This window comes from Oncorhynchus mykiss, chromosome 5 (assembly GCF_057628025.1).
Source record: "Oncorhynchus mykiss isolate SJ-2025 chromosome 5, ASM5762802v1, whole genome shotgun sequence".
Classification (NCBI taxonomy): Eukaryota; Metazoa; Chordata; class Actinopteri; order Salmoniformes; family Salmonidae; genus Oncorhynchus; species Oncorhynchus mykiss.
This window is the reverse complement of record NC_143026.1, coordinates 42900564-42923952: the sequence shown is the minus strand read 5'-3', so window position 1 is coordinate 42923952 and position 23389 is coordinate 42900564. Positions and strand designations below refer to the sequence as shown.

At 43.0% G+C, this 23389-nt stretch overlaps 1 protein-coding gene across 2 annotated transcripts in view; it reads right to left on the bottom strand.

Moving 5' to 3' along the window:
- The window catches only part of fer (fer tyrosine kinase), a 35797-nt gene that overhangs the window by 3726 nt on the left and 8682 nt on the right, over positions 1-23389 (bottom strand). Inside the window, exons 6-18 of one of the 2 annotated variants that reach the window (XM_021602980.3) lie at positions 18546-18683; positions 16710-16829; positions 16447-16569; positions 12783-12972; positions 7971-8066; positions 7481-7687; positions 6837-6959; positions 5025-5081; positions 4774-4889; positions 4484-4578; positions 4236-4359; positions 1281-1435; positions 329-451 (exon numbers count right to left, since the gene is read on the bottom strand). In XM_021602980.3, coding sequence (XP_021458655.1) covers positions 329-451; positions 1281-1435; positions 4236-4359; positions 4484-4578; positions 4774-4889; positions 5025-5081; positions 6837-6959; positions 7481-7687; positions 7971-8066; positions 12783-12972; positions 16447-16569; positions 16710-16829; positions 18546-18683 — 1667 coding nt within the window. The remainder of the gene's footprint in view (positions 1-328; positions 452-1280; positions 1436-4235; positions 4360-4483; positions 4579-4773; positions 4890-5024; positions 5082-6836; positions 6960-7480; positions 7688-7970; positions 8067-12782; positions 12973-16446; positions 16570-16709; positions 16830-18545; positions 18684-23389) is intronic. The other variant, XM_021602981.3, reaches the window with a different exon arrangement.

Genomic DNA, 23389 nt, shown 5'->3' with positions numbered 1-23389 from the left:
ATTCTTAAAGACTGTTACCAGTCAGAAATGCCTTCATCAGACCACTAATGGTCATATGTGGTGTCCGATATCATTAGCAAATCTCTAGAAACAGGCAAAATCATAAGATACAATCGGTTAAACGATCTTGTCGAGATAAAAAATAAATAAAAAGAGGCTCCAACAAAATACTGGAGCACATACTCCTCTGGCCACTGGCCTAAAAAAATCAACAACAGAGGAGTTGGCTAAAGCACAAACGGATCCGGCTACCAAGCTAACACAGATATTCTGTCAGACAAGGAAATCAAGACGACACTCTGAACCTTTCGGAGGGACGTCTCCTTACCTTTCTCCACTTGCTCTCTGGCCTGCTGGTTGGTCATCCCAGGGTAAGGACACACTCCGAGACTAAACGTTTCCCATAAGAGGATCCCATAGCTCCACACGTCACTCTCCGAGCTGTATCTCCCTGGAACAACAACAACACTCTCAGCCACCATGTATTGGAGAAGAAATGTGGTGACATGTTGGGGATGTTGTGTCATCAAAAAGCTATGCTACCTTCTGCAGACTTCAAATCATATACTCCAAAAAAACACAACAGCTGTTTTTGTCCCTAAATACCAACTACTGTAGTTGCATTTAGCTGGGTTAGGCCAGTGTAATGGGGTTAGGCCAGTGTAATGGGGTTAGGCCAGTGTAATGGGGCTAGGCCAGTGTTATGGGGCTAGGCCAGTGTTATGGGGTTAGGCCAGTGTTATGGGGTTAGGCCAGTGTTATGGGGCTAGGCCAGTGTTATGGGGCTAGGCCAGTGTTATGGGGCTAGGCCAGTGTTATGGGGCTAGGCCAGTGTTATGGGGTTATGGCCAGTGTTATGGGGTTATGGCCAGTGTTATGGGGCTAGGCCAGTGTTATGGGGCTAGGCCAGTGTTATGGGGCTAGGCCAGTGTTATGGGGCTAGGCCAGTGTTATGGGGCTAGGCCAGTGTTATGGGGCTAGGCCAGTGTTATGGGGCTAGGCCAGTGTTATGGGGCTAGGCCAGTGTTATGGGGTTATGGCCAGTGTTATGGGGTTATGGCCAGTGTTATGGGGTTAGGCCAGTGTTATGGGGTTAGGCCAGTGTTATGGGGTTAGGCCAGTGTTATGGGGTTAGGCCAGTGTTATGGGGTTAGGCCAGTGTTATGCGGTTAGGCCAGTGTTATGCGGTTAGGCCAGTGTTGCAGTTAAGCACATAATGACAAATCTATTTGGAGGTTTGATAACGAAATTGGTGAAAAAGTAAAGCCACGCAGTTTTACCATAATTTAATGCCTCTGGAGCCGTCCACTTGATGGGGATCTGTTTGAGGCCGGACGACGAGTATATCCCATCATCCTCTTGTCTCGACATCCCAAAGTCGCTGATCTTCAGCAGGTTGCTCTCTCCCACCAGACAGTTCCTGGCAGCCAGATCCCTGTGGGAGACAGACGGAGCTACAATATCACTTTACGTGAACGAACAGTCACTCATGACCACAACATTTAACAGGCATTTCAACGGAAACCATTGCTCTCAGAGAAGTATTAGTCAATAGTTTCTATACCATGACAAGACTGGCAACATAGCGTTCAGCTAGATAGCCGTTCTCGCCGTTATTTGCTGCCCGCCTCAACATCTCCATCAAACAAGCAATTTATGCGCACGCACAGACACCGTACAGACACCGCACAGACACACTGGGTGCAGTAGCTAGATCAGAATATTTACAGAACAAAGTGAATGGATGTAGTGGTAGAGCCTGCTGATAGTGACAGATGCTAGCCATATGAATAACCATTTTAATGTACATATTAACAATGGGCCATTCAATAAATGACTTAAATAGTAGGCAAATCAGGACACCTAAAAACACATGTACATGAGTCGGGACAGACGGGGATCTCAACTACTACGGTACATGTAGGTTAAAGGTCACCATACTGTCTGTAAATCAGATGATGTGAACATTTATAATCTACAAAGAGAAAACTCATCCAACAGATAGTTTGGGCCCTGCTGCAGGTGGATGGGATGGCCCTGTACCATCTCTGTGTGTGTGTGTATACACAAATCACAGGTTTGTGTGTAAGTATGCGCAAGAGTGTGTGCATGCGGCATGTTCAAATTGAGCCCTGTATCCCCCCCGTTTCAATTGCACAGCCCCTCTGTGAGGAGGACTACAGATACTCAATATAAACTCAGCAAAAAAAGAAAAATCCCTTTTGTAGGACCCTGTCTTCCAAAGATCATTCGTAAAAATCCAAATAACTTCACAGATCTTCATGGTAAAAGGGTTTAAACACGGTTTCCCATTCTTGTGGAACGGTCGTTAAGACACTAACAGCTTACAGACGGTAGGCAATTAAGGTCACAGTTATGAAAACTTAGGACACTAAAGAGGCCTTCCTACCGACTCTGAAAAACACCAAAAGAAAGATGCCCAGGGTCCCTGCTCATCTGCGTGAACGTGCCTTAGGCATGCTGCAAGGAGGCATGAGGACTGGAGATGTGGCCAGGGCAATATCTTGCAATGTCTGTGCTGTGAGACGTCTAAGACAGTGTACAGAGAGACAGGACGGACAGCTGTGGCAGACAACGTGTAACAACACCTGCACAGGATCGGTACATCCGAACATCACACCTGCGGGACAGGTACAGGATGGCAACAACAACTGCTCGAATTACACCAGGAACGCACAATCCCTCCATCAGTGCTCAGACTGTCCGCAATAGGCTGAGAGAGGCTGGACTGAGGGCTTGTAGGCCTGTTGTAAGGCAGGTCCTCACCAGACATCACAGGCAACAACGTTGCCTATGGGCACAAACCCACCGTCGCTGGACCAGACAGGACTGGCAAAAAGTGCTCTTCACTGACGAGACGTGGTTTTGTCTCACCAGGGGTGATGGTCGGATTCGCGTTTATCCTCGAAGGAATGAGCGTTACACCGAGGCCTGTACTCTGGAGCGGGATCGATTTGGAGGTGGAGAGTCCGTCATGGTCTGGGGCATCATCGAACTGAGCTTGTTGCAATTTCCATGCTGTGCGTTACAGGGAAGACATCCTCCTCCCTCGTGTGGTACCCTTCCTGCAGGCTCATCCTGACATGACCCTCCAGCATGACAATGCCACCAGCCATACTGCTCATTCTGTGCATGATTTCCTGCAAGACAGGAATGTCAGTGTTCTGTCATAGCCAGCGAAGAGCCCGGATCTCAAACCCATTGAGCATGTCTGGGACCTGTTGGATAGGAGGGTGAGGGCTAGGGCCATTCCCCCCCCGAAATGTCCGGGAACATGCAGGTGCCTTGGTAGAAGAGTGGGGTAACATCTCACAGCAAGAACTGGCAAATCTGGTGTAGTCCATGAGGAGGAGATGCACTGCAGTACTTAATGCAGCTGGTGGCCACACCAGATACTGACTGTTACTTTTGATTTTGACCCCCCTTTGTTCAGAGACACATTATTTCATTTCTGTTAGTCACATGTCTGTGGTACTTATTCAGTTTATGTCTCAGTTGTTGAATCTTGTTATGTTCATACAAATATTTACACATGTTAAGTTTGCTGAATATAAACGCAGTTGACAGTGAGAGGACGTTTCTTTTTTTGCTGAGTTTATTTTTCAAAGAACTTCTCCTGGCGTTTCTGCTGACTGCCAGCACTAAGCCGCGGAGTTGGGCCAAATTAGGCTGTCACTCAGGGGCACTGGTCCCGGTGAGATAAGTAAGAGCAATGCACCGGAGATGATTTGATAGACCCGCTGTGCTAAGAGAAATGTAAGACTGATTGCAGCAGCAGCAGCAGCACCTCACTTTCTCTTGCTATCACTATCTGGCTTGGTGGAAATAGTTTTCACCTGAAAACACAATCTCAAATTAGCCAGCATAGAGAAATGGCTCAGAGCTCAAGGTGTTACTATCAAAGCTGATAGTGTTGTAAACCATGTTAAGCAGCGAGAGATCCATGTTGTCCTCTCACATATCTTACTTCGGGGGGAGGGGGGGGATCATGGAATTGTAGTTAGGTTTGAAAATGGAGTGGGCTTGCTGCTAGGGCAAGAGGTTTCATGTATAAAATGTTGTACCATTAACAGGACCCATGAGTAAAAATAAGAACAGCTGAACTGAAATTCTGTTCAACGCATGGACAATCTCTTGAACGTTAGACAGATAGGTCTATTTGGTTGGAATACTCGATGCAGAATAATGAACATACAGCACACGTAAACCAATACCTGTGGATGCAGTTTTTGAGCTCGAGGTAAGCCATTCCTGCAGCAGCATCTAAAGAAAACTTCACCAGCTGTTTGGTCTTCAGGTCTTCCTTCTTCTTCCGGAGGAACGACAAGAAGTCCCCTCCTTCCAATAAGATATCAAAATCTATGTTCAGAATTGTAACATTCGGGGGGGGGGGGACATCAACGGAGTTATGTCCCAAAAAAGTTTGTTTCTGTATGGCAGTACTGTACGCTACTGGACTTACCTGACACGAGCTCCATCACAATGTAAATAGGCTGCCGTTGTGTGCAGACGCCTATCAGCTTCACAATGTTGGCGTGGTCATACTGCTTCAGGATCCTGTAGCAGCAACATTTGACAGTACGAGACAGTTACACATTTGTCAGAACTCTAAAACACCAGACTAAAAGTTTGTTCAGGTAAATAAATGTCAAATATGAGTGAACAGATGTTTCTAGGCACTTAAAAAAGGGACCTGCGACTGATGGCGGACATTTCCCTCCACTATATTGCAGGATATATTGCTCCTCTCACCTGGCTTCTGATAGGAACTTAATCTTCAGCTCCTGTGGAAGATCCTCTTTACATGTCTTGACTGCAACAGGAGTCTTGTCCCGCAATGTTCCTTTGAATACCTCACCAAAGTTGCCCTAAGAACAAAGAAAAAAAAACAGAGATACAGTAACAAAAGTTTGTTTAGTATATATTAATTTAACAACCAAAAAACAACCACCTCTGTCCTACAGGTGTGGGGAACACAAAGAGGATATCCAAAACCCACTAACTTTGCCAAGGAGCTCTCCAAGAAGAACATCCTCATGGTTGAGTATCCATTTTTTATCCTACGAAAGATGGAACAAAACACAGGCAATGTAAACACCAAATACAAAACATCCACACACACACACACACACACACACACACACACACACACACACACACACACACACACACACACACACGCTACTGTGTAACAAAGCATCGACTGACTATTGTATGATCAAAATTCCTATAAAACCGAGAAACAATTACTTCAGCCACAAAAACCTTGATGCCTCAAAAACATTTTCACGGAGCAAGAAAATAATGGCCCAGCTAAACATAACACATTCCAATGGCCAGTCTCATTGAATAAAAATAATGATCCAATCTTCCAAGTGCGATGTGGTGCCTAATGGGAAAATGTCACCGCTTTGCCATGAAGTGCTCACAAAAAGACTATTTAAAAACACTTAGTGTTCGGCGGCTTCAGCAGACCCAATACAGTAGTAATGACAACAACCATTAACCCTGTGTTCGTAATGGCTGGGGCAATTAAAACACCATTATGTTCAACACCAACCGGGTAGCTTAGGAGGACTCTAACACTTCTTTATGATTAAACCTGGCTATTGAAAGTGTTGACTTATTTCCCTCTATCGAGAAAACGCCAGGCATATTGGATCCAGTTGCAGCACATAGCGGATATTAAAATACATTTGCACTACGAGCCTATACATGAGAAATGTGCCGTGAAAGATGTCATACAGGTCAGGAAACCAGAGGTTAACAGCGTCCATGGCTAAAATAGCCAAGGAATCTTTTGGAGCACATTATGATCACTGTCATTTAATACAGAGGACTGAAAAGCCCGATTGGAGTATGTTTCATTAAATTGTGGCAAGTGTAGTTAGAACTTAACCTCCAGAAAGATGTTCAACTGTGATCACAGCACAGTACTTATTAAAACTGAAATATTTACTTGATGTCAGATTCTCACTATATTTCAGGATATGGCCATAACCTGCGGAACAAAACATCAAATAACGCTGAGATGATGCGGTATGTCAGAACGTCGGAAAATCAATCAATTAAAAGTTGCGAGTACCAGCGGTAGATAGTGGATGTGTACATAATGAGTCTCAGTGAGAGAGCCTGTAAAAAAGTAATGCATCTCAAATGAAGGACTTGGTGAAAACTGACTGAAATGAGAGCCGAGTACAAAAGCACCACGGCAGTCATACAAACCGATGTATGTTTATTCCGTGACTCAGTTTGGTAGAGCGTGGCGCTCGCAACGCCAGGGTTGTGGGTCTGATTCCCACGAGGGACCAGTATGAAAATGCATGCATGCACTCACTACCGTTAGTCGCTCTGGATAAGAGCATCTGCTAAATGACAAAAACTTTATGAAAATGTAAATAAGAACTTCAGAACCTTTAATATCATGATTTAGGGCCAAGAGTCGGGGCCCTATTCGTAAGGTACAACTAGGACTAATAGTTATAGAGCCTAGACCACTGATGTCGCTGAAAACGACTTGAGACGTGGGTGTTGCTTGCTATCCTTTTCCTGTTTTGGAAGCATCAAATGTAAATGTGAATGCTCATTTTGAAATTGACGGGGCTTATTTCTGAACGTCTATTAGTCTAACACCAGACGCTTCTGGACAACCTGAGCATATTAACGAGTTTTACAGTGTGCCATTAAAAGGCCTCCAAGACAGCTTGATGGTTGTTGTAATAATTACATTTCCCATCCCTGTTGGGACAACTCCCACTGACTTCTGATCTACATCACATGGTGAATGAACATGGATATGAGAGAAAATGTTTTACCTTGACGACTGGGTTTAAAAGCACCACCCCTGACTTCTTGGTAATGACTTGCTTTGTGGTGTAATGGTGTTCAATTAACTGAGGAATGGTCGGGAAGCCAGTGCCTTCAAAACGATACTGGTTCTGCGGACAAAGAGCAGAAAGTAGGTAAAAAAAAAGAAAGACTTGTGCAAAGCCAGAACAGCTCATTGGCCTTACCTCCAATCCATCTCCGTAATGCTGAGTACCATTTTGGTACGACTCGGCTGGGGATTAAACTCCCAATCTTCCAATCTCAGGGAAGACTAACTGCAAGGCTACTGACTTAGTCATTAATGCATTCAAAATATTTGCTAATCATCATCTTTCGTTTTTACGGAAATCTTATAACTTCACAAGCAATTACTAACAGCATTACTTGTGACTGCCATCGGAATCAATGAACCGTAGAATTCCTTGTCAAATAGTTTCAGTTCGTACCAAGTTGCCTGTGAACTTGTATCTCTGTATATGTAACAGACACAAAGTAATCATTGGCTGACGCACATCATCGCATCAAATATACCCGAAGACATCCTTTTTTTTTGTCTCTTATACTGCCGAAACCCAATTGCTCTGCAGGGAGACAAACAGCTTTTATTCACAACTGAACGCGTAGAACTCACGTCTGCAAACTGGATGATGAAGTGTCTCCGTTGTCCGTCGGAGAAGACAGACAGGACATACTCGCCAGGCTTGCCATGGCTCTCCCGGACCAGGAAGTCGCCTTGCTGTTTGAGCAGCTCCTGGGCCTCGGTCCTGGGGATGGCCCCGTGGTACCACTCCTGGTCCCCCAGGGGCTTCTCACTGGTCGGGATCACGTCAAAAAACTGCTGGACACGTACGACGGAATGAAATATGATATTATGATGATATGATAATGACAGTTAGGGATCAATTGTGAATTACTCTTCAATTGTCAGTCAAGACAGCTGGAGGATCTGTGTCACTCCACTCAGAAAAGGACATGTTGTTGACGAGACGTGATAAAACAGATCATTCACAATTGGAATGCAATGTGTACGATACACAACATATTTTCCACACTCACTACACAAGGCAACACAAACAATGGTTTTAAAAACAATTTTTGAAATAACAGACTTCAGAACCTACAGATGATGAGCCAAGGACAGATTTCGGAGAGCGGATGATACCGGCGATGGAATGACGCAAGGTGTCAAACTTTGATATCTTGTCTTTGCCTTTGTCCTAAAAATGACAGAGAAATATGTTAGACTGATAAGCAGTCAAGCATTAACAATTGAACAAGCCCAATATAGAAAACCTGACTGTACTGTATGTTCGGGAGGGTTAGAGTGATCCCTATGTGCTCACACTGCCCTCCTCTGTTCACCCAGCTATCTGCAGAGAGAGCTGAAGCCCAAAAGGAGGCTCAACAGCACTAAATCATCTCACATACCAGTCAACACAAGGCTTTGTATGTCGCGCTCATACGTTGCCCCATTCAAAGTCAAACATCTCAATGTCAATGAAATATGTTTCCCATTTCACTAAAAGGACTAAGTCAATGGAAAACTAGTACGCAACATCATTCTGAACTGGTTTTCTATGACACCATCGTCTTTTAAACAGAAACCTGATTGACACACAGACACACTGTCACATTTCATCTCCCCAGATGGGCAGGCACAGCATTGTCCTTAAGAAAAAAACAAAAAAACATTTCAGTAGTCTGAATGAATATGTCCTTGGAGACAGCAGAAGACAAAAAAAAAAAAAAAACATACTGACCTACACAATACAATGAAAATGTACAGGACCATGCACAGAATGAATAGAACGGTCATAGAAGCTCTAACCCTGACAATTTGACTGCTAAACTCATAAGTACACTCGCAATGGCTGCCGAGTATTGTGATGTAATCATTTTCATGGTCATTTGGAATGTTCTATCAACTGATACGATATTCACGTGATAAGGACGAATTCCCCTCGACCACAACTTGGGGAAACCAACAAAAAAATCACCATTGAAACAGAGCAAACTCACTTAAACAGAAATAACAAAACATGCCAAAAAGCTACGTTGTTCAATGTACATTTAACCAGGTCAAAAATCCCGACCTACGATTCGCAATGCTCTCCCGTAGGGAAATATGAGCCTGCGATAAGTCCTGTGGCTTAGGCTATTTGTGGGAGAATGGGAAAAGTGGGGATCCGTTGTCCAAGTAGGCTACACATACAGTGCCTTCAGAAAGTATTCATACACTTTGACTTATTCCACATTTGTTGTGTTACAGCCTGATACATTTTTTCTCTCTCACCCATCTTCACACAATACCTGATAATGACAAAGTGAAAACATGTTTTTCGAAATGCTTACAAATTGATTGAAAATGAAATACAGAAATGTCTCATTTACATAAGTATTCAATACATGTTAGCATCACCCTTGGCAGCAATTATGGCTATGCGTCTTCATGGGTAACCATTTAAGTCTTGCCATAGATTTTCAAGCAGATTTAAGTCAAAACTAACTTGGCCACTCACTGTCTTCTTGGTAAGCAATTCCAGTGTAGATTTGGTCTTGTGTTTTAGTTTATTGTCCTGCTGAAATGTGAATTCATCTCCTAGTGTCTGGTGGAAAGCAGTCTGAACCAGAGTTTCCTCTACGATTTTGCCTGTGCTCAGCTCCATTCCGTTTATTTTTTATTATGGAAAAACTCCCCAGTCCTAAACGATTACAAGCATACCCATAACATGATGCAGCCACCACTATGCTTGAAAATCTGGAGTGTGGTACTCAGTAATGTGTTGTACTGGATTTGCCCCAAACTTAGCACTTTGTATTTAGGACAAAAAGTCAATTGCTCTGCCACATTTTTTGCATTATTACTTTAGTGCCTTGTTGCAAAAAGGATGAATATTTTAGAATATTTTTATTCTGTACAGGTGTCCTTTTCACTCTGTCAACTAGGTTAGTATTGAGCGGTTTCCTTCCTCTCCAGGAGCTGAGTTAGGAAGGACGCCTGTATCTAGTGACTGGGTGTATTGATACACCATCCAAAGTGCAATTAGTAATTTCGCCATGCTCAAAGGAATATTCCTTATCCTTTTTTTTAATGTTTATATACCCATCTATCAATAGGTGCCCTTCTTTGTGAGGAATTGGATTACCTCCCTGGTTTTTGTGCTTGAACTTCACTGCTTGACTGATACAGATAATTGTATGTGTGGGGTACAGAGATGAGGTACTCATTCAAAAATCATGTTAAACACTATATTGCACACAGAGTGAGTCAATGCAGCTTATTATGAGACTTGTTAAGCACACACATGCAACAATTTGAACAATTTTACCAAGTTACAGTTCATACAAGGAAATCAATTCATTAGGCCCTAATCTATGGATTTCACATCTAGGCATAGGCCCACCCACTGGGGAGGCATAGGCCTACCTACTGGGGAGGCATAGGCCCACCCACTGGGGAGCCAGGCCCAGCCAATCAGAATGAGTTTTCCCCCACAAAAAGGCGTTATTACAGACAGAAATGTTCCTAAATTTCATCAGCTGTTCGGGTGGCTGGTCTCAGACGCTCAGATCCCGCAGGTAATGAAGCCGGATGTGAAGGTCCTGGGCTGGCGTGGTTACACGTCATCTACGATTGTGAGGCCGGTTGGATGTACTGCCAAATTCTCTAAAACGACATTGGAGGCAGCTTATGGTAGAGAAATTAACATTAAATGATCTGGAAACAGCTCTTGTGGACATTCCTGCAGTCAGCATGCCAATCGCACGCTCCTTCAATACTTGAGACATCTGTGGCATTGTGTTGTGTGACAAAACTGCACATTTTAGAGTGTCCTTTTATTGTCCCCAGCACAAGGCGCACCTATGTAATGTTTATGCTGTTTAATGCGCTTCTTGATATGCCACACCTGCCAGGTGGATGGATTATCTTGGCAAAGGATAAATGCTCAAACAGGGATGTAAACAAATTTGTGCACAAAATTTGAGTGAATGTATACATTTCGAAAAACATAATTCCACTTCGACATTATGGGGTATTGTGTGTAGGCCAGTGATATTTTTTTTAATCTGTTTTTCAATTTTAAATTCAGGCTGTAACATAATGTGGAAAAAGTCAAGGGGTGTGAATACTTTCTGAAGGCACTGTAGCTAGCTATGTGTGTGGAAAACATTTAATCAGAGGTTTAGACATTTAACTTGTTTGGTAGTCTAACTGTAGCTGGCAAATGTCCCATCGCTGGAGAATAAACTGGACGAGCTCCGTTTGAGACTATCCTATCAACGGGACATTAAGAACTGTAATATACTATGCTTCTCGGGAGTCGTGGCTAAACAAAGACCTGGATAATATACATCTAGCTTGCTTTTCTATGCATCGGCAGGACAGAACGGCAGAGTCCCGTAAGATCAGGGTTGGTGGTTTTGTCTCTCTTTATTATGTGTACATTGTCCCTTATAAATAAATAAAAATGAACAACCGCTGGTGCGCGATGAGTTAGAATACCCAATTATTAAATGTAGACCATACAATTTAGAAAGAGTTTTCACCTGTATTTTTCGTAGCTGTCTAGTTACCATTACAAACCGATGCTGGCACGAAGACCACACTCAATGAGCTGTATAGGGCTATAAGCAAACAAGAAAATGCTCATCCAGATGCGGCGCTCCCAGTGGCCGTGATTATAATGCAGGGACACTGAAATCTGTTTTACAGGAAATGGAGGGCTGAACATGACCCCATTCAAATCGACGGGGTTGTAGTAGAGCGGGTTGAGAGCTTCAAGTTTCTTGGTGTCCACATCACTAAGGACCTATCATGGTCCAAACACACCAACACAGGCGTTAAGATTTGGCATGGGCCCTCAGATCTTCAAGAAGTTCTACAGCTGCGCCACTGAGAACATCTTGACTGGCTGCATCACCGCTTGGTATGCAAACTGCTCGGCATCCGACCACAAGGCGCTCCAGAGGGTAGTGCATACGGCCCAGTACATCACTGGGGCCGAACTCCCTGCCATCCAGGACCTCTATAACAGGCGGTATCAGAGGAAGGCCCTAAAAACTGTCGAAGACTCCAGCCACCCAAGTCATAGGCTGTTCTCTCTGCAAGTGCTACCGGAGCACCGAATCTGTGACCGAAATGCAGCTGAACAGCTTCCACCCCCAAGCCATAAGACTACTGAACAGTTAATCAAATTTACATTGACCCCCTCTATTATTTATGTATCTTAATTGTTTTTCACTGACTCCCTTGCACACTCACTAAACTCTACGCACACACACACACACACACACTACATACACACATGCATATTGACGCCATACACACACCGACACACTTACACATATGCTGCCGATACTCTGTTTATTATATATCCTGATTGCCTAGTCACTTCAACCCCTACCCACATGTACATACTGTGTTACCTCAATTACCTCGTACCCCTGCACATTGACTCGGTACTGGTACTCCTTGTATACAGCCTTGTTATTGTGTTACTATTTCCTTTTTAATTTCGTTAATATTTGTTTTACTTTTTAACTCTGCACTGTTGAGAATGGGCTCGTGAGTAAGCATTTGTCTGTAAAGTCGACACCTTTTTATTTGACCTAATCAATAGATGCCTTCAGAACGATATACAGCATCTCTCTGGGGAATGCATTTAAATAACACGGCAAAGACGACCGTTTGGCTCGACACAAAACGGTCTAAGACAGGACAGAAGTTCATACCGTGGGTCAGTCCGAGTGGAAAGTGCTGCATTCCTTCTTATTACAAAGCTGTGTCTGAGTGACAAGTAATAGCCTGAAATGCACACTGATAGGCTCTGTTTCACCATGGTTCACCATCGATATATCAGCTTGGATTCCAGGCTAGACAAGTAAGTTCTTCCCAATTAAAAACCAACAACAAATCAACAACACTGACGCACCATGGAGTTGACTGAGCGCGCGTCGTCCTCGTAGTTGACCATGGGGGGCAGCTCCTTGCCCTCATTCTCCTGCATCTTGTGGTCGAGCAGGTCCTTCTGGGCGCCCAGCTTGGCCACGGTGCAGCGCAGCAACTGGACAGTCTGCCTCAGATCCTCCAGAGACTGCTTCTGACTGAGCAGCAGAACCGCACTGATGGGGAGAGGGAGAATGAGTTAGGGAGTGAATGAGTGTGTTGTGAGAGAAACAAAGAGAGAGGGGCAGTGAGATGGAGAGAGAAAATGGGAGTATGTGTATGTGAGAGTGAAAAGATAGGGATAGATATGAGGAGGGGGAGGGGGGGGTCACACTCTGGCGCTTCTCTGAATTCAAACAGAATTACGGCTTAATCTGCCTCTCGGAACGAGGAAAATTATTTTGGGGTTTGCTTTCTCCCAGAGTGATATATAGCCTACAGTGCAACAGCTCCAACTGCTAAGCTTTATCTGTGCTCTGATTAATGGGTGTGAAGACCAATGTTCCCGGCACTGAGCAAATTTTACTGTGAACACTGAGGCAATACCTGCTTTAAGTTACAGTTTTAACAGCGGCCGTGTAGCCTAGTGTGACTATTTGACTACAAGAGTGGCCTACCATCAAAAACAATGGAGAAAATGCATCCCAAAACATTTTAACATGGAACTAGCTGTTCTATCATTCAGCCTACAGTAACAGCCTTTTGAAGAAAAAAAAACATGCAGGGCTTAACATTAAACTAAAATAACACATCCTAGATCTGAATGAATTAAATATTCTTATTAAATACTTTTTTCTTTACATAGTTGAATGTGCTGACAACAAAATCATACAAAAATGATCAATGGAAATCAAATTTATCAACCCATGGAGGTCTGGATTTGGAGTGACACTCAAAATTAAAGTGGAAAACCACACTACAGGCTGATACAACTTTGATGTAATGTCCTTAAAACAAGTCAAAATGAGGCTCAGTAGTGTGTGTGGCCTCCACGTGCCTGTATGATCTCCCTACAAGCCTGGGCATGCTCCTGATGAGGTGGCGGATGGTCTCCTGAAGGATCTCCTCCCAGACCTGGACTAAAGCATCCGCCAACTCCTGGACAGTCTGTGGTGCAACGTGGCATGGTGGATGGAGCGAGACATGATGCCCCAAATGTGCTCAATTGGATTCAGGTCTGGGGAACGGGCAGGCCAGTCCATAGCATCAATGCCTTCCTCTTGCAGGAACTGCTGACACACTCCAGCCACATGAGGTCTAGCATTGTCTTGCATTAGGAGGAACCCAGGGCCAACCGCACCAGCATATGGTCTCAGAAGGGGTCTGAGGATCTCATCTCGGTACCTAATGGCAGTCAGGCTACCTCTGGCGAGCACATGGAGGGCTGTGCGGCCCCCCAAAGAAATGCCACCCCACACCATGACTGATGACATGACCATGACTCCACGGCTTCTCCAGACTCTGTCACGTCTGTCACGTGCTCAGTGTGAACCTGCTTTCATCTGTGAAGAGCACAGGGCGCCAGAGGTGAATTTGCCAATCTTGGTGTTCTCTGGCAAATGCCAAACGTCCCGCACGATGTTGGGCTGTAAGCACAACCCCAACCTGTGGACGTCGGGCCCTCGTACCACCCTCATGGAGTCTGTTTCTGACCGTTTGAGCAGACACATGCACATTTGTGGCCTGCTGGAGGTCATTTTGCAGGGCTCTGGCAGTGCTCCTCCTGCTCCTCTTTGCACAAAGGCGGAGGTAGCGGTCCTGCTGCTGGGTTGTTGCCCTCCTACGGCCTCCTCCACGGCTCCTGATGTACTGGCCTGTCTCATGGTAGCGCCTCCATGCTCTGGACACTACCCTGACAGACACAGCAAACCTTCTTGCCACAGCTCGCATTGATGTGCCATCCTGGATGAGCTGCACTACCTGAGCCACTTATGTGGGTTGTAGACTCCGTCTCATGCTATTCAAAAGTGACCAAAACATCAGCCAGGAAGCATAGGAACTGAGAAGTGGTCTGTTGTTACCACATGCAGAACCACTCCTTTATTGGGGGTGTCTTGCTAATTGCCTATAATTTACACCTGTTGTCTATAGGTACACTTCAACTCTGACAGACAAAATGAGAGAAAAAATCCAGAAATTTTTTAATGAATTTCTTTGCAAATTATGGTGTAAAATAAGTATTTGGTCACCTACAAACAAGCAAGATTTCTGGCTTTCACAGACCTGTAACTTCTTCTTTAAGAGGCTCCTCTGTCCTCCACTCGTTACCTGTATTAATGGCACCTGTTTGAACTTGTTATCAGTATAAAAGACACCTGTCCACAACCTCAAACAGTCACACTCCAAACTCCACTATGGCCAAGACCAAAGAGCTGTCAAAGGACACCAGAAACAAAATTGCAGACCTGCACCAGGCTGGGAAGACTGAATCTGCAATAGGTAAGCAGCTTGGTTTGAAGAAATCGACTGTGGGAGCAATTATTAGGAAATGGAAAACATACAAGACCACTGATAATCTCCCTCGATCTGGGGCTCCACCCCAAGATCTCACCCCGTGGGGTCAAAATGATCACAAGAACGGTGAGCAAAAATCCCAGAACCACACGGGGGGACCTAGTGAATGACCTGCAGAGAGCTGGGACCAAAGTAACAAAGCCTACCATCAGTAACTCACTACGCCGCAAGGGACTCATATCCTGCAGTGCCAGGTGTGTCCCCCTGCTTAAGCCAGTACATGTCCAGGCCCGTCTGAAGTTTGCTAGAGAGCATTTGGATGATCCAGAAGAAGATTGGGAGAATGTCATATGGTCAGATGAAACCAAAATATAACTTTTTGGTAAAAACTCAACTCGTCGTGTTTGGAGGACAAAGAATGCTGAGTTGCATCCAAAGAACACCATACCTACTGTGAAGCATGGGGGTGGAAACATCATGCTTTGGGGCTGTTTTTCTGCAAAGGGACCAGGACGACTGATCTGTGTAAAGGAAAGAATGAATGGGGCCATGTATCGTGAGATTTTGAGTGAAAACCTCCTTCCATCAGCAAGGGCATGGAAGATGAAACGTGGCTGGGTCTTTCAGCATGACAATGATCCCAAACACACCGCCCGGGCAACGAAGGAGTGGCTTCGTAAGAAGCATTTCAAGGTCCTGGAGTGGCCTAGCCAGTCTCCAGATCTCAACCCCATAGAACATCTTTGGAGGGAGTTGAAAGTCCGTGTTGCCCAGCGACAGCCCCAAAACATCACTGCTCTAGAGGAGATCTGCATGGAGGAATGGGCCAAAATACCAGCAACACTGTGTGAAAACCTTGTGAAGACTTACAGAAAATGTTTGACCTCTGTCATTGCCAACAAAGGGTATATAACAAAGTATTGAGAAACTTTTGTTATTGACCAAATACTTATTTTCCACCATAATTTTAAAATAAATTCATTAAAAATCCTACAATGTGATTTTCAGGATTTTTTTTCTCATTTTGTTTGTCATAGTTGAAGTGTACCTATGATGAAAATTACAGGCCTCTCTCATCTTTTTAAGTGGGAGAACTTACATAATTGGTGGCTGACTAAATACTTTTTTGCCCCACTGTATATACAACAATTAATTGTGTATTATAGCCTGATTAATCAGACAAGGTAGCAACGTACTCAGATTTCCTTTCACATGTTCTGGTGGACTCCTCGATCTTGTTCTCCAGGTCCTGCATAAGATCCTCCTTGCTGCGTAGGCTCTGCTGAGTGAGGACCAGCTCATCTGATGTGGATTTTAGCCTGTGGAAGAAGATGGATGGATCTCAAAAGTCCTTCCTTGATTCCTCACAACATCCTCCCACCTTCTTTTCAAAACATCAGCGCGAGACAGGGTCAATGACCGCAATTACTCTCCTCCCTTCATAAATTGTTTTACTCACATCGCTTGTAAACTGTCTGCAGTCAAATTGTTCCATAGGATCTCGTTTGCTTGAAGATTCTCTGTTTCCTCCAACAGTGAAATGTCAAATTCTACATTCGGTTCTTTGGTTTCTGGAGACCTGGAAGATGACATCTCATGTTAACCAAAATCATTTAAAATGGGGACAAAAATACTGTTACTTCAAGGAAAACACCCCAAAACTATTTTGGGGCATTTGTTTTATTAGTCCATTGATGATATAGTCCCAAAATGTTTTGCATGTCAGCAATCAAGTTTTCAAAATATTTAACTTAAAAAATACAGCAAGCTGTCCCATATGATGCAAAAATAAGCATCATATGATGGATGCTAAGTGCATCATACAGGCCAGATTTGGGTATTTTGAAAGTTATGCATCTTGAAAACATGATTGCCGACATGCAAAACATTGAGACTATATCAACAATGGAATAATGAAACAAGTACCAAAAGATCATTTTGGGGTGGAATTTTCCTTTAAAGATGGGCTGAACTGACTGATTTAGCCTCTAGGTCAATCCTCCTCATTAGGAAATGTAACTGAGAAAGAGATTTGGGTCTTGGAGGCATGCTTTGATGTGGTTGTCTCGTGTGTGTGTGTGTGTGTGTGTGTGTGTGTGTGTGTGTGTGTGTGTGTGTGTGTGTGTTCGCACGTGGGAAGCGTTTGTACACACTGCCAAAACAGTACACAATTAGTCACTCACCCTTCTAGATAACTTGAAACAGTCTAATCAGGTCGAGTCTGGAAGTAGCTTCCTTCGCCAATTAGCTTCAGCCGGCTGGTGTGTGACCGTGGCAAAGTTGGTTTGACTTTGGATAGCCTATCTGTGGGGCTAGTTAGGGACCGCCAATTAATTACACAATGTAAATGGGACAATATTTTCATGTTGAACACCTTTTAGTTGTATCATTAAATGCTTTCAATATTTGTATATGAATTTCTACAATATATAGTGGTTTTGAGGTTTATAATTAATTGAAACTTGGAGCTATTGAAATGTTAAAATATTGTCCCAATATTGAGTGTACAAAACATTAGGAATACCTTCGTAATTTTGAGCCCCCCCCCCCTGCTCTCAGAACAACCTCAAGTTGACTGGATGTCCTTTGGGTGTACACAAAGGAAACTTTTGAGTGTGAAAAACCCAGCAGCGTTGCAGTTCTTGACACAAACCGGTGCGCCTGGCACCTATCATACCCCGTTCAAAGGCACTTACATCTTTTGTCTTGCCCATTCACCCTCTGAATGGCACACATACACACTCCATGTCTCAATTGTCTCAAGGCTTAAAAATCCTTCTTTAACCCGTCTCATCCCCTTCATCTACACTGAATAAAGTGGTTTTAACAAGTGACATCAATAAGGGATCATAGCTTTCACCTGGTCAGTCTATGTCATGGAAAGAGCAGGTGTTCATAATGTTTGGTACACTCATTGTACATTGTGTAATTTACTGTTAGTCCTTCACTAGCACCATAGGGATATCCAAAGTCAAACCAAATTGACCATGTGCATTACGATTGGGTCTTGATGATTACTTGGGTGCTGCCAAATGTGGGCAGGATTGAAATAACCCCAACCCAAAGAAAACGGTGGCGTTCCCTTAATTCTGTGACATTTTTCCCCCTAATCATCTCACAAATCTCCGATTTTGGACGAGACTGACTTTATGACCAAATTTGATCCTATTTACCCTTTGTAGTAAATTTTGACACTAGAATAAATGTTTATGACTCATCAATGCCACATGGCTGTTTTCAACCAGAGAAGTTGTTTTTTCAGTTCAGTCTCTAAGGCAAAATCACTAAAACCTACCTGTAGACCTCAATGAAGTGTTCATATTCTGACACAGGGTCAATTTGGTCGATGGACGTGTGTATTTCTTTGTGGACCTTCACTATTTCATCAGTTAAGAGACTGGTAATTTCACTGTATTCCTCCAAAATCCCCTTCCTGAAAATGACAAAACAGTTGGAAAATCATAAAACACAGTTAGAATACGCTCAATTTATCTATTAGTATAAATCTCTATGAAATATATTATCCAATAACTAAAAATATTGAATACATATTTCTTTGAAGTTGGTGGACCAAACTGAAAGCCAAAGACTCAAGTGCAACTCTCCACCGTGGTGCGGGAAATGGAATGCAGGGGAGGGGGATAGTTGTTTCGAATACAGCCTAAGTGTCGTTGCAATTTGCCAAACTTTCACAAGGGGGAACGTTAGAAATAGTTGCTTAAAGTAAAACAGCACCCCAAAACCACCTTTTGTTATTCGGTAAATTAGCCCATTGCTGATATAGTTACAAATTCTTTGCATGTCAGCAATCAAGTTTAAGATACATAGGTTTTCAAATACATAAATACAGCTGGTATGATGCATTCAGCATCATATGTTGCCGGCTGTAAACAAATACCAAAAGATAGCTTTTGGGTGCAATTTTATTCAGTGTTGTAGTACTCGAGTCCGGTCTCGAGTACTACAAAAATCTAAAAGTACTACAAGTACTCAAGTACTACAAAAATTCCCATTTTATGCTAGCTAGCTGCTAGTAGGATGTCATGTTATGCCATTGGAGTGGGTGAGTGACTGACGTTTGTTTATATTGTTTCTCAGAGTCTATACACAGCTAGAGATGCAGGTGTGATTTGGTAAGCTGGCAAGAACTTGAACCCCTGTCATCCAGTTAGCACATATCTTGCGTTTGCAAATTCCCTCTGGCGATCTACTCCGATATCAGAGCACTCTCATCTGAGTGTGCCAGAGCACAGAACTGATACATTTATGAACACACAACACCCGCTGAATATGACAGGTGTCAGTAAACGTAGGCAGTGGTGGAAAAAGTACTTGAGCAAAAGTTAAGATGCCTCAATAGAAAATGACTCAAGTAAAAGTAACCCAGTAAAATTCTGCTTGAGTAAAAGTATAAAAGTATTTGGTTTAAAATATACTTAAGTATCAAAAGTATAAATAATTTCAAATTCCTTATATTAAGCAAACCAGATGGCACCATTTTCTAGTTTTTTAATCCAACATTCAGATATAATTTACTAACAAAGCATTTGTGTTTAGTGTGTCCGCCAGATCAGAGGCAGTAGGGATGACCAGGGATGTTCAGTTGATAAGTGCATGAATTTGACTATTTTCCTGTCCTGCTAAGCATTCAAAATGTAACGAGTACTTTTGGGTGTCAAGGAAAATGTATGGAGTAAAAAGTACTATATTTTCTTAAGGAATGTAGTCAAGTAAAAGTAAAAGTAGTCAAAAATATAAATAGTAGACCTCCCGAGTGGCGCAGTGGTCTAAGGAACCACATCGCAGTGCTAGCTGTGCCACTAGAGATTCTGGGTTCGAGTTCAGGCTCTGTCGTTCTTTCATTAGATTAGATTTTAGCTCATCTTGCTCTGGCTAGCATTACTTGTTGATGTGCATAACTGAGGGAGAGAGAGCCTACCTTGTCATGGTTGTTTGATCAATAGGACTGTAAAGTTCTCAAATGTAAGAGGACTCCCGTGGTGTTTACATAATTGCAGAAATCCATTCAGGTGTATTTTGTGGCTTTTGGCAAATGCGTTCTAATGATCTAAAAGTCACGCTGTTGCAACTGCCTGTAAACACACAGTCCAGTTCAAAGTGAATAATGGCAGGCCCTTGTGGCAAATGGCTTGTTTGTATAAAGGCCTACTGTAGCTCTGATTGGCTATGGCACATCGGTCTGTGTAGACTCCGGTCCTAGACAAAACAGATGTTTTTATTCGGGTTTTATTAATTGCAGTGTCTATTAATTGTCCAAACGCACAGCCTCTTTCCCGGTGTATATTACTATAGAATTTTCACAAATGCCTTAGTATACCTAATTACCAAACATTCTAAGTGGTCGCTTGCCAGATTTTGTATTTTTTTTTTTTTTTGTACCATTTTTTATTTTTTTAAGTGTCATTCCTCCTGTGGGTGTATATGAACAGATTTTAATAAGATTTCATGGTCGGTAAAATGCTCTCAGTTCCACTTTAAATGCAACAATGTTTCACGCACATAAGTTATTTTCAAAGATATGGCTAACAGCAAGCGTGCTGCAATAAAAAATAAAAAACACAGTTCCAATCACCAGATGATGATCATTTAAAACTTAACTTCTTGTTGAAAGTTATTCTTGATAAGGGAGAAGCTAACAAATTAGCAACAACATCCTCTTTGATAACACCTGCTGCAGCCGCTACAAACTAGACGACAACAAACGCTAGCTAAGCTAGACCGTGGGGAAACTACTGCTTGCTATTGCGCGATGACCTGTTGCCTTCAAGGCAGAAGTTTCCATACATTTTTGCAAAAACGGTCTCACCCATTAAATCAAAATGTGATTGGTCACTCCAAAACGCTGCCCTAATACAGTTGAATGGCAGATGCCTTTATCTAGCGTCTGATGGCCTAACCAAGGGCTGACTAAACTAGCTAGATTTATCTCTTCAGAAACAAGCAAAAAAAATCCTGATTGGATCTTTTTTCCCCCTTCAGTGTTAACCCTTTCCAACAAAAACTGAAGAGATGAAATCAGATCATCATTGAAAATAATAATTATCATTACAATCATTATTTTATAAATCCTTCGCCCTTCTCTGAAGGCGTAGTCGGCCCTCATTGTTCCCCACTGTGTTTGGGTTAGTAATAATTTGTAGTGTGGCTCTATTTTCACTATTCTGAATGTCTAAAGAATCCATATGTTGTCCTGAAATATGAACACAGAAATACTGGACATTTTGGACTCTTATTATGGTGGTGATTTGACAAAATTAAAATCATGGTCTTGAACTGGACTCGCATTTTTCATTTAACCCTGTCTCGGTCTTGACTCGGTCTCACCCCCCCCCCCCCCCCCCAGTCTTGGTCTTGACTCGGACTTGATTTTCTTCTGTCTTGGTCTTGAATCGGTCTCACTTTAGGTGGTCTCGAAAACTGGTTTTACATTAAAGCAACTATTTCTAACTTACTCCTTGTGGATTGCTGACATGCAAAACATTTTGGGACTATGTCAATAATGGACTAATATAATTTTCCTTTAACCTGTTTAGTGTAGGGGTCAGTATTTTGATGTATGGATGAAAAACGTACCCAAATGATACTGCCTATTTCTCAGGCCCAGAATCTAGAATATGCATATAGTTGTCAGATTAGGATAGAAAACACTCTAAAGTTCCCAAAACTGTGACAATATTGTCTGTGAGTATATCAGAACTGATATTGCAGGCGAAAACCTGAGGAAAATCCATTGCCTGCCTTCGCTCCATTTAAAGGGATATCAACCAGATTCATTTTCATATGGCTTCCCCATGGTGTGAACAGTCTTTAGACATAGTTTCAGGCTTTTACTTTGAAAAATCAGCGAGAAAGATCACATCGCGTCATTGTATGGCTGGGTGCCAGCAGCGTTTTGCATACGCAACAGCTTGGAGCAGACATTTTATCTCTCTCTCCTATTGAAGATGCTACTGTCCCGGATGAAATATTTTGATTATATATTGTAAAAACAACCTGAGGATTGATTATAAAAACGTTTGACATGTTTCTACGAACTTTACGGATACTATTTGGAATTTTCGTCTGCCTGGTCGTGACCGCTCGAGCCTGTGGATTTCTGAACATAACTCGCCAAACAAATGGAGGTATTTTGGATATAAAAATAATCTTTATGGAACAAAAGGAACATTTATTGTGTAACTGGGAGTCTTGTGAGTGCAAACATTCAAAGATCATTCATTTTTATTGCTTTTCTGACTTTCGTGACCAATCCACTTGGCTGCTAGCTGTTTGTAATGTTTTGTCTGCTGAGAGAGATGTCCTTACATAAACTATTCATTGACCTGGCCAAGGCTTTCGACTCTGTCAATCACCACATCCTCATCGGCAGACTCGATAGCCTTGGTTTCTCAAATGATTGCCTCGCCTGGTTCACCAACTATTTCTCTGATAGAGTTCAGTGTGTCAAATCGGAGGGCCTGTTGTCCGGGCCTCTGGCAGTCTCTATTGGGGGTGCCACAGGGTTCAATTCTTGGACCGACTCTCTTCTCTGTATACATCAATGATGTCGCTCTTGCTGCTGGTGAGTCTCTGATCCATCTCTATGCAGACGACACCATTCTGTATACTTCTGGCCCTTCTTTGGACACTGTGTTAACAACCCTCCAGACGAGCTTCAATGCCATACAACACTCCTTCCGTGGCCTCCAATTGCTCTTAATTACAAGTAAAACTAAATGCATGCTCTTCAACCGATCGCTGCCTGCACCTGCCTGCCCGTCCAACATCACTACTCTGGACGGGTCTGTCTTTGAATATGTGGACAACTACAATACCTAGGTGTCTGGTTAGACTGTAAACTCTCCTTCCAGACTCACAACAAACATCTCCAATCCAAAGTTAAATCTAGAATTGGCTTCCTATTTCGCAACAAAGCATCCTTCACTCATGCTGCCAAACATACCCTTGTAAAACTGACCATCCTACCGATCCTCGACTTCGGCGACGTCATTTACAAAATAGCCTCCAATATCCTACTCAATAAATTGGATGCAGTCTATCACAGTGCCATCCGTTTTGTCACCAAAGCCCCACATACTACCCACCACTGCGACCTGTACGCTCTCGTTGGCTGGCCCT